The following is a 16369-nucleotide window of genomic DNA, read 5'->3' on the forward strand; positions in this document are numbered from 1 at the left end:
GAGAGTCTCAGGCTGACTCCAAGCTGAGCACAGAGCCCAATGCAGGGCTCAATCTCATAACCCTAAGATCACTCACTACCTGAGCTGAAATCAAGAGTTGGACACTTAACTAACTGTGCCACCCAGGTACCTGGTTTCTGGTGGCTTTTAAGAGTTTCTTCTTTGGGACGCCTGGGTGGCTCAGTGGATTAAGCCTCTGCCTTCAGCTCAGGTCATGATCTCAGGGTCTTGGGATCAAGCCCTGAGTCTAGGCTCTCTGCTCAGCAGGGAGCCTACTTCCTCCTCTCTCTCTGCCTGCCTCTCTGCCTAATTGTGATCTCTCTCCTTCTCTGTCAAATAAAATAAAATCTTAAAAAAAAAAAAAAGGGTTTCTTCTTTGTTTCCAACTATTGCTTTGGTCTGATTATCTCTTTTATACTATTCTTCTAGGTAAAACTACACATATGTTAGATGTTCACTATATGCTCTATATCTCTTGCCCTATTCTCCCTATTTTCTATATTTTTGTCTGTTTCATTATGGATAGTCTTTTCAGACCCATCTTCCAGTTTATCAATTCTCTTTTCAGCTTTATTTAAGGCGTGAATAACCCCATTTACAAAATTCTTAAGTTGCTATATTTTTCAGTTGATAATTTTTTCTTTAGTTCTTTTTCAAATCTATGATCTCTTTTAAATTTTCTGGTTCCTCATTGAAATTTTTAAGCATGGCTTTAATTTCCTTGAACACTGTATAATTAAACAGAGCTGGCTAACAGTTTGTGACTGATAATTGCAGTATGTTTCCATGAGTCAATTTCTTTGGTCATTGTTTCTGATGGTTCTTACTCACAATATCCAGTTCAGTTATCCTTATGCTTTCTGGATATTTTATTTAAAGAGTTAACTGTAGAAATAATTTATGGCTCAAAATGACATTATGTTCCTCTAAGAATCATTTTCATTTTTTCTTATTAGATGTCTAGAGACACTAGCAATCCAAAAGCATCTCAATCCAAGTTCAAGACCTGAAAACATTTACAATCTCTGAGAAAGTGGATTTATTTCTAGTTCACCCTTACTCCCAGGGTGCAGCTCTGTAGGGTTCAAGCCCTTGGTAGAAAATCAAACTTTGACTTTTGGCCCCCTAGTCTTGTGATGCTGTCAAAAGCATAGTTCATTTTTTGCTGCCCTTTCAGAAATGGCAAATCCATTCAGGACAAAAATGACTCTAAGACTAACTCTCTGGATTCTGATCTTCTCTAGTATCTCAGCCCTGTAAGTCCTCACTATCTTGTTAGCTCTTCAATGATTCTAAGAAAGAAATTTTAAATTTTATCCAGCTTTTTAAGTTGTAATTAGTAATGGTCAAGGTCCAAATTACTCGGTTTACCATTACAGAAAGAAGCTACTCTGTCACTTTTATCCCTTTTAACCTACTTCATGTTTCTTCATAGTGCTTGCTACTTCTTGACATTCACCTCACACCAAGTATTTAAAAATGTAAAAAAAGAAAACTCAAACTTTGGAAGTGCTTTATGATATTACATCATAAATAAATTAATGGCTAACAGCAGAGAAAAACAAATATGGAACACAAAAGGCCAATATTCTTAAAATAGTATTAGCTCCTAGGTATAAATAAAATAAACTAAAAAGTTTTTCCATTTTATTTTCTGATTTTGTTTGCTCTTTCACTTTACTCAAGTCTTTGTTCAAATTTTCTCTCCTTGGAAAAACCTTCTTGGTCATCAATTTAAAATAGTCTCATTCCCATCTCTTTACCCTTAGCCTACTCTATATTCCTGAATAGCATTTATCACTCACTGCTTATTCCCTGAAATTTTATTATCTGCATTCTCTATCACTAATGTAAACTGAGAGAGAAAAAGAGACTTTATTCACTACTGTATCCTCAGTGCATAGGTCAGTATCTGCTCAATAAGTATTTTTAAATTAGTAAAATGAATAAATGAAGTTTTGTCTAAACATGAAGTAATAAAAATAGTATTTATGGAGTGCCAGGCATTGTCCTAAATGCTTTACTTGTATTAACTCATTTAATCCCAAATAATCCTGAGTTAGGTACTGTCATGAAACCCATTTTACAGATGAGCAAACCAGAGACAGGGAAATTATGAAGCTTGCCTAAGGTCACGCAGCAACTGAGTATATGGAAAAAGATTAACAGTCTGGCCAAATACTTTTCTGCACCAATCAAACTCATCTATTCCTTTTCATACTTAAAAACTCTTGAATATGAATGAGGCCAGTTAAATAAAACCACTATCATGATTACCACCACCACTAAGTTTTTACATATATACTAAAGACTGTACTCAGCATTTTACATATAATATCAAACTTAATCCTTACAACAGTCTTTTGAAGTACATATCATCATCTTTCTTTTACAAAAGGAGATAACTGAGGTTGAGGGAAGTTAAATTAGTTGCTTAAAGTCTAGCTTGACCTGGAGTTCAATTTTAAGTATCAATCTAAAGCCTTTATTTTTAACTACTAGATTTAAAGACTTGTAATAAAACTTTATGCTTCAAAAAGATAAAGAAGAACATTCCCTTAAAAAAAAAAAAAAAAGAAAAGAAAAGAAAAAGCAAGCATTACATACTTCCATTTCAGACATATAATCTTCTGGTTTGTCCATAAATACTGCAGAGACTGGAACAGATGTGTTTTTGGACATCATGAATTTTAATGGAACTTCATGGAAGATTTGATTTCTCTCTCTCATTGTCATTTTCTTTTGGGGAAGTGGTGAATTAATATAAATTACTTTAACTGGTTTTGAACCTTAAAACAAAAACAGAAGAAAGAGGCTAGTTTCTAGAAGTTCTATTTCAAAACAAACCGGATGCAGGACAGAAAGATCACCAAATAAAGAAATAGAGCATAAGAAAGTGTAGCATATCTCATGTATATTCCACCCTTGAACTTGTGATCTTTAATGTCCCCTACAGTTATAAGGGTGAGAAAATTTGACCGGGAAGAGAAAATGTTCTCTAATAAATTTTTTAAAAGATTTTCTGCTTTTCATTTCCCATACTTTTACCTGTCATTATTACTCAGTTCTTACAGGACTATGTTTTCAAAAAGTGATGAAATTCAACCACAGAGAATATATTACATTAAACTCTAATCTGTAATTTCATTTTATTAGATATAGTTCTATTCTAACTATAATTGTTACATATAATAATAGGAATTCTAGAAGATATTAACTTTACTGGCCAAGGAAAAACAATCCTATACTTACAAGGATAGACCTGTTGTAATTCTGAATTCCAATACCAGACAAGTAAATAAGTCTTGGAAACTCACCATTTGAGGTTGTCTAATAAAGTATTGCATTCTTTTCATTTCAATGAAAGACAGAGCTTCATTATTTCATGTATTTTGGGGTACCCTAAACCTTAACTATTTCTCTCTTACCTCCCCCAATATGAATACAAGTTTTATATATCTCATTACTTATATATGAGGATGAACCCTATAGTAGTATTACATATTTAAAGTTCTACTAAATGTAAATGTATGACCACCTATATTTAGACAGCTGAAATACAACTGTTCCAACTCCTCTTTTGAGATTATTACTTGATATGGTAAATCACAAACCTGCAACGGGTATTACTTGAATACACACAGGAATTTCCCACTGTTCCTTGTAGTTTGGTCCATGATTATTTAATAATGTAAATAATGATTGACTGGTTAGAGCTATCTGAGGGTGATATCTTGAAACAAGCTTCTCTGCATTTGGATCTTTACTAATATCCTGAAAAACAACACATAACTTGTTACTTCATTATATTTATTGAAAATTTCTTTGATGATGTACTGAAAAGAAGGAAGACATTTAAGAAGGTGACTTTTTTTTTTTTTTAAAGATTTTATTTATTTGAAAGAGAGAGAGAACAAGAAAGCATGAGCTGGGGGAGTAGGGAAGTGGAATAGGGAGCACGACATGGGGCTCGATCCCAGGACCCTGAGATCAAGACCCCAGCTAAAAGCAGATGCTTAACTGGCAGAGCCACCCAGACACCCCAAGAAGGGGACTTTAGAACAGTAAGATCATATGTACTTTATGAGGTACAGAAGATTACTCGGGAAAATCCAAAAGTACTTTCCTACTTACATAATGCATAGCTGCAGCTGTTTTTTCTGGTGTCTCAGTGGTAGATATGTTATCTTTTGAGAGCTGCAACTTCACAGGCATTGAGGGAAATACAGTTTTCACATATTTTACACTGCCCTAAGAAAAAAGGGAATCTCTTATTGCAAATATCACATGTATTTTTTTCCCTAAGAAAAGTATCTTTTCATCATATGAAACTCTTAAAATTCTCCACTCTAAAAACTTCTTAAAAGCCATGACTTCAATGATTTTGCTTGATAGCCTACATGTGTTTTTGGTTTTTGTTTTTTAAAAGGTTCAAGACAAGGATGCCATGCCATTTTCCTTACCACTTTACATTCTAACCTTTCATTTTATAAGGTACAAATATAACAGAAACTCTAAAATATCCTCTCTATACAAACTTACTTCCAGTGATTTTGAGTAAAATAATTTGAAAGAAAAAAGGTTCCCTGCTGTACTTTGGAACATGAAGAAACATAAGAAATGAAGAAAAGAAAACCAAGAAATAAAGTTGGTAGTGACATTTAAAAAATATATATATCAAGTACTAATATCTATAAAATAAACACATTTGCATTGCATTTTTAGAAGTTACAGCTCATTACTGTTCAAAACCTAAACATATATCTTGTCCACCTGAAATATAGGTGATGTTTCAGACAAAATAAGTTTATACCTTCACTGGTAAACCTTACCAATGCGAGAAGAGTTTTTTCTAACTTTAATCCCATTTCTATTCTGAATGGGAAGAATCCCATTAAGCTTGTGACTTCATGAAGAGTATAGAACTCTGGATACTTTTTCACTTGTTCAATACAAGCTCTTAAAATTTGCTAGGAAATAAAAATGAAGAGAAATTCATTTGAACCATATTTTCCTAATAATACAACAAAAGTAACTTAGTTACATGTGACTATATAATTATTCATTATGAATATTAGTCTCATTTCATTAATCAAACTTCTAATAATCCAAGCATAATGTATATTCCTTACTTGAGTTACTCTCTTATTTTCATAATAATTCTTTTTAACCTAATTTCTTAAATGATTGGTATTTAATAATACTAAAATTAGCAATAGTATTAAAATTTAAAATTAAATAGAAAAGATGCATCATATTTTCTGTGCTATTTAAGAAACTGTCAAGGAAATAAAGCCACATGAAAATTTTAACACATTATCTTGCAATAAAAGCAGATATATGACTAATTAGAAATAAATAAGTTTAATACACTAAAAATATTCCCAAGCACAAAGAATTAACCAAGTAGTTATCCAAGAAATCACCCTAATCTACAATCTAAAAAAATAAATAACAATGTCAAAACTAATTAAATGATGGAGTATTTAGTATTTTTATCTCTCCAAACTTTTCAAAATACTAATAACTTACCAGGAGGTAAGGAAATAAAATTCACAGCTTTACTCAAGCAGAATACATGATATTGTGATAATATGTAAATAACTCAAAGGTGCAGAGTGATTTTGGGTAGGAGTGGGGTTATAATTAAAAACATATGTATATCATCTTCTAAGAAACATATTTTTTCTTGTCAATGAATTTTTCCTGTCAATGAATCTAATCTGAAGCTTTTAGAATTTACTTTATATCACAAAATTAAATTAGCAATAAGCATATCTTTGTAATCTTTATATCCTCTTTCCTTTCAGACATTTATAAAATTTATTAAGTTACAAATTATTAACTTTACTCCAGTGTCTTTTCATCTAATCTCACATCCTCTTCTCCCCTTCCTTAATCCTCATTCCCTGTTGTCTTTCACATTTTCCCCCTCTATCCATTCTTTTCAATGCTGACTTTGGTATTTTATTTGGGATATTATTTGCAACTAAGGCAAATGTGGGTTAACATGAAAAAGTTGTTTGTTTTAAAAAATCTCAACTGCAGTCAGATCTACATAGTATCTTTGCTCATTTATATTAGTTAACTTCCTCCCCTCACATTGCCATCTTATAGCAGCCATTAAAAGAACAACAACTTGAACCTACACATGCAAAAGAAAGCAATATATAAGAACTAGATGACACAGAGACTATTCTAGTTAGATATGTGCCCGCACATCTCTCTTAGTAAAACTGTGTTGGATGTTAGTGCTTCTAACTTAGTAATTACTTAATTCAGTAATTAGGGAAAGAGAAAGTCACAGGAAAAAATCTAACAGTTTTACTCTTATATTCAGATATATTACTGTATTAGAGGTATTTCATAACTGGCAGGTATCAAGCAACTAAAGGATCATTTTTTAACTAATAATTTATTTGTCTTTGAAAAACAGCTATGAAGGCTAAGAGATTCTGGCTGTTTCCCATCAAATAAACCCATAAATAAAACCCATAAAATAAAATAAATAACCACCAAGCATTATTTAATATTCAAAATATCTTGAAAACTAAATACACCAAAAGCACATGCAAGTACATACTACAGATCTATCATTACAAAGAAAGGTGAAAATGACTCTGCTAGATTTTATTTTGGGTCAAAAAGGAAAAATATGGTATTATACATGTTTGAAATGTAAAAACATAATGGACACTACTTCTGGCAGTATGATAGAGTAGGCATACTTTAGAGAGAGAGCACTTCTATTCAAATCCCAATAGTAAAAAGCAAAAAGAATCTCAAGGACTGTAAGTAAATAAATAAACTCAACACACCTAGAGTGAGAAGAAATAGGGGCTGTGTGCAGAAAACGCATAAAAGAAGAGGTATCTTGAGGTCAAATACCTCCTCCAGTTGGAAGATCAGATAAGGAGCTGAACATGAGACTCTTATATTTAAGGCTCACAAAACGGAGATCTGAACTGTATTTGCACACCCATGTTCAAAGCAGGGTTATTCACAACTGCCAAAAAATGGAAGGAACCAGAGTAACCATCAATGGATGAACGGATAAGCAAAATGTCCAAATACATACAATGGAATATGTATTCAGCCTTAAAAAGGAAGGGAATTTAGAAAAATGCTAGAACATGGGTGAATCTTAAAGACATTACATTAAGTAAAATATATCATAAATAATAGGTTTAAAAAAGAGACAAATACCATAAATTTCAATTATATGGGGTTACCTAGAGAAGATCAAAATTCACAGAAAGTAGAATTATTTTTAAGTAAAATATATCATAAATAATAGGTTTAAAAAAAGAGACAAATACCATAAATTTCAATTATATGGGGTTACCTAGAGAAGATCAAAATTCACAGAAAGTAGAATAGTAGTTGGTATAAACTGGGAGTGGTGGGAATTGAGAGTTATTTTTTAATGGATGCAATAAAATAAAAAATACATATTTGGTCTTTGTCCTTGGTTCCTAACACAGGGCACTAAAACCCTAGAAATTTCTGGAGTGACAAGAATGAATACCTTTTGTTTGCTAATGAGATGACTCATGGCTTCTATATAACTTCAGAGTGGGTGGCAGATGCCAGAAAGTCCAGGGTATGATTACAGGGCTGGAGATTGACTTAATCACCAACAGCCAATAATTTAATCAATCATGCCTAGGAAACAAAGACTCCTAAAAAATCCCTAAACTTACGGGGTTCAGAGAGCTCCAAGGTTAGTGAACACATGGGTACTGGGAGGGTGATATGCCTGGAGAAGGCATAGAAGCTCTGTGCCCCTTCCCCCATTTCTTGCCCTATGCATCTCTCTCTTCTTCCATTGGCTGTTCCTGAGTTGTATCCTTTATAATAAACTAGAAATAGTAAGTAAAGTATCTTCCTGAGTTCTGTAGCAAATTACTAAACCAGAGGAAGAGGTCATGGGAACCCTAAGCCTACTATTAGAGAGTTGGAGAACTTGTATTGGTGGATAATGGTGAGAATAGCTGCCTTCCAGAGAGTTGGGAGAACTGGTTGGAGTTGGGGGTGGCGGTGGGGAACCAAACAAGTATTTGGTATCAAAAGTGTTGTTAGCAGAAACTGTTCAGAATTGGGTAAAGAGTCTTAGTTTTGCAAGGTGCAAAGATTCTGGAGATGGGCTATATAACAATATGAATGTACTTAATATTACTGAACTGCACACTTAAAGATAATTGAAGGTAGCGAATTTTAAGTTATGTGTATTTCACCACAATTAAAAATAAATTCTAAAAAAGGGAAGGAAATACACATACTACAACATGGTTGAAACATGAAGAATATACTACGCTAAGTAATATAATAAATAAATATAAACAAATAAATAATAAAATAAATATATAAATATAAAATAAATAGAAATCACAAAAGGAGAAATACTCTACTTATGTGAGGTACCTAAAAAAGTCAAATTCATAGAGCTAGAAAGTAGAATGGTGGTTTCCAGGGACTGGGGATAAAAGGGAATGATGAGTTATTATTTAATGAGTAGAGAGTTTCAGCTTGGGAAGATGAGAAAGTTCTAAAGGTGGATGGTAGAATTTTATTTATGACAGTATAAAAAGTATTTTATGCTATTCAACTGTCCTTAAAAATGGTTACAATTTTATCTTACTTATATACCACAGTTAAAAGAGGGAGAGAGGTAGATGGGGTGGAGGACAGAATGGAAGACAGACTGCGGTCTAACCAAGGGAATATGGGAATCCCAGAAAGACAGAGTTGAGAAAATGAAGGAGAAGCAATAACAGAAAATGGCTGAGAATTTTCCAGAACTGATAAAGGATAGGAATATACAGATACAAGAAACATAATGAACCAACATTGTAGTGAAACTATTAAATGCCAAAAATAAAGAGCAGTCAGAGAGAAAAGACAGATTCCCTAAAAGAAAGGATAAACAGATGATGCACTTTTCAAAAACAGAAGCCAGGAAAAGCAGAATTAAATCTTCAGATTGAGAAACAAAACTCAGTCAACTTAGAATTATGTATGGAGCAAAACTATCATATAAGAAAGAGAGCAAAATAAAAGTGTTTTCAGATAAACCTAAAGATTGTTCATCACCAAGAGACAGTCATCAAAGCAACATCTAGGACACAAAGCATTTCAGGAACAGTAAGGATGATCTCAGAATATATATTTGAGAAGAAGAAATGGGTAGCTAAAAATTGTCAGAATTTGTAGATAAATTAAAACACTGTTCATATAATAACAGGTTTACATAATAGGTTTAAAAAAGACAGCATTAAATAACATCAGTCAGAAGGGATGGATGAAAGTCAAAATGCTCTACAGTCTCTGTAGATACCTAGACTAATAGAAACAGAATCGAACCAGGAAACTGCCCCATATACCAACGACAGGCAATTCAATGGGGGGGGGGGGGGGTCACTGTAAAAATTCAAGGGTAACCATTAGGAGAAGAGAAAAAGAATAAATTCCAACTCAATAAGGAGAAGAAAAGAAGAAGGATTCAATCATCTCAAAAGAAGTAAAATTAGAATTTTAGAAAAAGACAAATGAAATCACAAGTCCATGCATGTTAATTATCATAAGGAATGTAAATAACTAATCTTTCTAGTTAAAAGACAAGAGATGTCAGATTTTATTTAAAAAGAAAGGGAAGAAAGGCAATAAAGCTAAGCACTATTTTAAAAGATACTTGTAAAATACAAACTCCACAGAATGGGAAGAAATCCTATTGAAATCTCAACTAACTCTCCTGTAGAAATTAACAAGTGGATTCCAAATGGAAATGCAAAGGCATAAAAGAATCAAAACAATTTTTAAAAAGAACAAAGTTGCAGGACTTTCCTCACATGGTTTCAAATCTTACAAGCCTAGGTGGTAGTGGCATGAAGATAGATTTATAGATTAATGAAATAAAACAGAGTCAGGAAATTGACCCACACACATATCATTGGTGACAAGGCAATTCAATGAGGGAAAAAATAGCTTTTTCAACCAACAGTGCTAGGCAGAGTTTCTCAATATTGGTACTTTCCACATTTTGGACCAGATGATGCTGTGATGGGGGGCTGTCCCAAACACTGAAGGATATTTAGCAACATTCTCGGCTCTACCCACCAGATGCTGGAAGTACTCCTTCCTCAGTTTTGACAACCAAAAATGTCTCCAGACATTATCAAATGTCCTCTGAGAGGCAAAAATCACTCTCAGGTGAGAATTACTAGGCTCGAACTAGATATCCATATGAAAGAAGAATGAACTTTGATCCAAACCTCACATCTTGTAATATAAAAACTTGAAATGAAGTTCCATAGTAAAGTTAAAACTACAAAACCTCTAGATCAGGGTTTCTCAACACAAGCATTACCGACACTTTGGGCTGGATAATTCTTTGTTGTGGGAGATGTCATGTGCATTGCTGATGCTTAGTACATCCCTGGCCTCTAGCCCATAAATACCAGCAGCATTTGGGCACTTGTGACAACAAAAAATGTCTCCAGACATTGCTAAAATCCATGGGGCAGGGGTAAAAGTAAAAGTGATCCCAGATGGGAACCACCTGGGGTCAGCAAAGATTTCTATACTAAAACACATAAAAGCACCAACCATAAAACATTTTGAAAAATGAGACTTCATTAAAATTAAAATTTTGTTGAAACTCTTAAAAACATTAAAAAACACATCACAAACTGGAGAAAACTACATATATAATAGACTTGTATTCAGAATATATAAAGATTTCAAGACTCAATAAAAATATAAACCAATAGGGGAACCTGGGTGGTTCAGTGGGTTAAGCCTCTGCCTTTGGCTCAGGTCATGATCTGAGTACTGGGATCGAACCCTGCATCAGGCGCTCTGCTCAGTGGGGAGCCTGCTTCCCCCTCCCCCTCTTCCCGCCCCTCTGTCTACTTGTGATCTCTTTCTCTCTGTCAAATAAATAAATAAAATCTTTAAAAAATATATTTAAAAAAAAAAACAATAAAATCAGCCAAAGATTTTAAAACATCATCACTCATTAGGGAAATGCAAACTAGAGCCATAATGCGACACCACTACACACCCACGAGGTTGTTAAAATATAAAAGATTACTAGTATTTGGGAATGCAAACTGGTGCAGCCACCCTGGAAGACAGTATGGAGGTTCACCAAAAAGTTAAAAATAGAACTATCCTAGGATCCAGTAATTATAAACTAGGTATTTACCAAAAGGATACAAAAATACATATTTGAAGGGGTATATGTGCCCTGACGTTTACAGCAGCATTATCAACAACAGCCAAACTATGGAAAGAACACAAGTATCCATCGACTCATGAATGGATAAAGAAAATGTGGTGTGTGTGTGTATATATAAAGATACACAGACACACACACGTATATATGTATATATACACACATATATACTATACACACATAAAGGAATACTTCTTGGTCATCAAAAAGAATGAAATCTTGTCATTTGCAACAATGCAGATGGAGATAAAGTATATTATGCTATGTGAAATAAATCAGAAAAAGACAATACCATATGACTTCATTTATATGTAGAATTTAAGAAACAAAACAGGTAAACATATGGGGAAAAGGAAAGAGAAAGGGAAACAAACCATGAGAAATTCAATGATAGAAAACAAACAGAGCTGATGGAGGGAGATGGTGGGAGATGCGCTAAATGGGTGATGGACATTGAGGAGGGAACTTGTAATGATGAGCACTGGGTGTTATATGTAAGTGACAGATGACTAAATCCTACTCCTGAAACCAATGCTTACTCTATGTTAACTAACAAGAATTTAAATAAAAATATGAAAAATGAAAAACTGCATGGGTGTGACTACGGTCATCAACAGGAAGAAAGATGAAACCTGAGGTCAAAACTTTACTTTTTTTAAAAAAAAAAAAAAGCAAAGTGTGTAAACCTGGCGATTCACAGACCTATACCCCTAGGGATAAAAATATATGTTTATAAAAAATAAAAAATTATTAAAAAAAAATTAGGGGAGAATAGGGAGAACATATAAAAAAAACTTTTCCAAACTATTTTGAGTATCCTATTGCTTGACAGTACTAGAAATATTATTCTAAGATTGTTATGAGTATAATGTGGTATAAATAAGTGAGATACATGTAGTATTTTTTCTTTAAATAAGTATTTTCTAGCTCCATTGACTAAAATATTCTCAAAAACAATGATCAATCCAGGAGCAATGAGCATCCCCAGTTACCCAGACTGAAGTCTTGAAATACCACTTGCCTATGAAAGAAACAAAAGGCTCTGGAGAATTGGTGATACCAGAGCTGAGAAAGGAAATGTACATAACAAGCCCTAAAGACTACCACAGTGATTCAAAAAGACTCAAAATCTGTATGAAGAGTAGTCACTGGCTAAAGCTGGCATTATTTGAGCTTCAAAAAGAGTAATTACAGTGGACTCAAACCCATATTTTTAAAAAAGAAAACACTGATCAACATTGTAGAAGAAGGAATCAATTTTTTCAAAACTGACATATAAAGGCAAAGAATCTAGCATTTTTTTCTGCTACATGGATGGGAAACCACACAGATGAGGGAAAACATATCTTAATAAAATTATTTCAACCAATAAATATAATAAATTATGCAATTAGAATCCTACGATTTTTATATACCCCAGTGAATGAATAGATCTAGGCATCGGTCATGAACAGCTGCAACCACAAAAAAGAAACAACCAGATATACGTGCCACCTGATTAAAGAACATAACATCTATGTGTTGAACCCATTTAGCAAAGACTAATTCTGATCAAGCTTCCAGATCCCAACAACAATTTGTAAGAAATACAGAGAAAAGAGGAACATGTTGAATGTCACTGTGAATAAGCAATCATCAAAATCTAGACCATGGGAAATGTTACAGGTCAAATGACTGAAGTTCTTAGAAAGACGAAGTTTGTTTGTTTTTATTTAAAGATTTTATTTATTTATGGGACGCCTGGGTGGCTCAGTTGGTTGAGCAGCTGCCTTCGGCTCAGGTCATGATCCCAGCGTCCTGGGATCGAGTCCCACATCAGGCTCCTTGCTCAGCAGGGAGCCTGCTTCTCCCTCTGCCTCTGCCTGCCATTCTGTCTGCCTGTGCTCACTCTCTCCCCCTCTCTCTCTCTGATAAATAAATAAAATCTTAAAAAAAAAAAAAAAAAGATTTTATTTATTTAATTGACAGATCACAAGTAGGCAGAGAGGCAGGCAGAGAGAAGAGAAAGCAGGCTCCCCGCTGAACAGAGAGCCCAACATGGGGCCTGATCCCAGGACCCCAAGATCATGATCTGAGCCGAAGGCAGAGGATCAACCCACTGAGCCACCGGGGTGCCCCTACAAAGATGAAGTTTAAGGAAAAGAAAGGAATGGAGGGGGAACTTGTAGATTAAAAGAGACCATTTAATCAAATAAAAGAAAAAGTTTCCAACATACATAACCCATAAAATTTGAAAGAACTCCCACATATCAACAACAAAAAGAAAATCCAGTAGAATATAGGGCAAAATTTGAACAACTGATCCATAAGAAATAATCAATTAGCATATGAAAAGATGCAAAGTCTTATTACATATATAATACCATATCCTCTAGATTGCCTAAAACTGAAATGACCACTACGTAAGTTTTAACTTCCTCAAGTTAATATCCTCATAAGGACCAACAAAACTCTCACAGGCAGACTGCAAAATGGTGCAACCCTTTGGAAAATAGCTGGACATTTACTAACGTTGAAGATATGCATATACTCTAGGACTCAACAATTCCATTACAAGAGAGATGTATGAGAACTTTCATAGGAGCACTGCTTAGAAAAGCTCCAAAAAGGAAACAACTCAAACTTTGATCAACAAAATAAACTGCAGTTTATTCTGTGCAGTAATACTGCACAGAAATGAAAATGAATGAACTATAACTACAAACTTATATGCAGTTAAATCTCACAAACATAATGAGTGAAGGAAGAATTCTGTTCACATAAAACTCAAAGGCAGGCAAAAGTGGGCTCAAAGAACTACCAAAAAAGTGCATGGACATTATCAACACCACACTTGTGACAGTGATTACTTCTTCACAAAGGGACAATGTTATTATTAGGAGGGACAGAGGGAGCTTCTGGGTTACTGGGAATGTTTTATTTCTTGACTTGGAAGACAGCTACATAGGTGTTCACTATATAATTATGTGTTAAGCTGTATATATTCATTCTTTATACTTTTCTAAAATATACAGCATTTCATAATATAAAATTAAAAATTTAAAACACTAAAAAAAATCAGAAAAATATCAGTGAACCTTTAGGGTGGAGATGTAAATTGGACAAAATATACTGCCAAGTCAATGTGACTAAAAATAAGACAATGCTGATTGTTAGCTATCAAATAATGTACTTTGTTAGTGAACACTTTCATATTTGCTAAATAATTACAACGAGCACTTGAGAATGTATTGTGTGTCAGGCATATTTAGTCATTAGGAACACAGCAGTGCACTAAAAAGCACTTATATATAGGTGTTATGGAGAAAGACAATAAAAAAGAATAAAGCATGGTAAAGGGAACCTTGAAAGTGATGCTATTTGTTACAAGGTAATTAGGGATATCCTAATTGATAGTTGGCATCTGAACAGAGAGACTTAAATCAAGGAACTAATCCATGGACTTATCTGGGGAAAAGCTTGCCAGAAAGATGGGAAGAGCCTATAAAGGCCTTAAAGCAGGACCATGCTTGGAATATTCAAGTAACACAAAGAGGTCAGGAGGCTGGAGCAAACAGAGAGGGAGGTATGTAGAAGATGATGCAAGCTGGGCTGGGGTCAGGGGATTGAGGGAGTGTGATCATATAGGGCATTGCACAACTTTATAAAGACCCTTTCTTTCTTTCTTCCCTTTTTTTTTTTTTTAAGATTTTATTTATTTGACAGAGAGGTCACAAGTAGGCAGAGTGGCAGGTAGAGAGAAAGGGGTAAACGGGCTCCCCACTGAGCAGAGAGCCTGATGCGGGGCTCGATCCCAGGACCCTGACATCATGACCTGAGCTGAATGCAGAGGCTTAACCCACTGAGCCACTCAGGTGTCCCAAGACCCTCTCTTTCTGGGTGAACTGAGAAAACATTTTAAACCAGTGACATGAGGGGATGTGCCTTAGTTTTAAAATCAGCATTCTCATCCCTTCAAAGGCACTATTAAAATAGGAACAGCTACAATTCCTTTTCCATACAGAAAAATATGACACTTGGTTTGAGTGTATCATGTGCAGGTTCAGAGAAAATAAAAATGCAATTCCTTTTATTTAGAAGAATCATTCTTCTGGTTCATATTAACAGCAAAATTTCACCTTAAAATATATATAAAAAACGGTAAAACTAATATCCTCTGCTGCCCCTAAATTATAGGTAACAGTTGTTTTGTTTTGAATTGTGGTATAATACACATGAAACTTACCATCTTAACCATTTTTACATTCAGAGTTCAATACTGTTGAGTGGATCACACTCTGATCACTATATAATATATATGATAGGACTAGTTTTCAAGACTTCAAAAAAATTCATACTGGTTTTGGCAGAAAAATTCTAATACAATAATACGTATTAATAGTTACCATTTAAGTAGTGCATTCTGAATTTCTTCTAAGCCCACTGAATGATGGTAGGGTACAAAGTATAACGATGTACATGCTTTGCTAATACACTTGCATGAATAATCTAAGTATCAAAAAATGAACTCACAGTTGAAATCCTTCCATTTGGTAGCTGGTTACCGTGAAGATAAAGAATACAAATTTATGTGACTAAGTATTAAATGACCATTCAGATTTTTAAGGACCAAGGTCACGCCTTAAACACCCACTCTCTCACAAGGGAAAGCAGTGCATCAGATCAAACCATCCATGTGAATAAAATATAATTCAATTTTAGTAGTTCAATCAGTAAAAGGAAAAAAATGGATATACTACTAGTGTATATGATTTTGAGGTTCTAATATTTTTATTAAAATATATGCTGAATAAAAGACTGACACACAATTTGATCTCTCAATTGATAATACTGGTATCTTTATATGATTGTGGCAGAAGCATCACCCATTTTAAAATGCTGTTATTGCTTATTCCTTGCCAGTTTAAATAAATGTTTTTGTTTTTTTTTTTACCTCTGTGAAAAGACGAGCATCCTCAGAAAGCATGTTATAATCCTGTGCACATTTCTTTGCAGAATTCTGCAAAAACTTTAGGAATTCAGTAACTTCTTCATTCACATGTTTTTTCATATCCTGATTTTTAAAAAAGTAGACATGTCTTGGAATAAGAAGCTTGATTAAAAACAACCACTTCTCAAATAATTTGGACATAA

General features: G+C 33.9%; 1 protein-coding gene across 7 annotated transcripts in view; it reads right to left on the minus strand.

Moving 5' to 3' along the window:
• ICE2 (interactor of little elongation complex ELL subunit 2) overlaps window positions 1–16369 on the minus strand; it is a 62581-nt gene that overhangs the window by 35126 nt on the left and 11086 nt on the right. For all 7 annotated transcript variants that reach the window (XM_059372051.1, XM_059372049.1, XM_059372050.1 and 4 more), the window contains 5 exons: window positions 16170–16289; window positions 4833–4970; window positions 4135–4251; window positions 3615–3774; window positions 2608–2789 (listed from right to left, as the gene is read on the minus strand). In XM_059372051.1, the coding sequence (XP_059228034.1) occupies window positions 2608–2789; window positions 3615–3774; window positions 4135–4251; window positions 4833–4970; window positions 16170–16289 (717 nt within the window). The remainder of the gene's footprint in view (window positions 1–2607; window positions 2790–3614; window positions 3775–4134; window positions 4252–4832; window positions 4971–16169; window positions 16290–16369) is intronic.

This window comes from Mustela nigripes, chromosome 13 (assembly GCF_022355385.1).
Source record: "Mustela nigripes isolate SB6536 chromosome 13, MUSNIG.SB6536, whole genome shotgun sequence".
NCBI lineage: Eukaryota > Metazoa > Chordata > Mammalia > Carnivora > Mustelidae > Mustela > Mustela nigripes.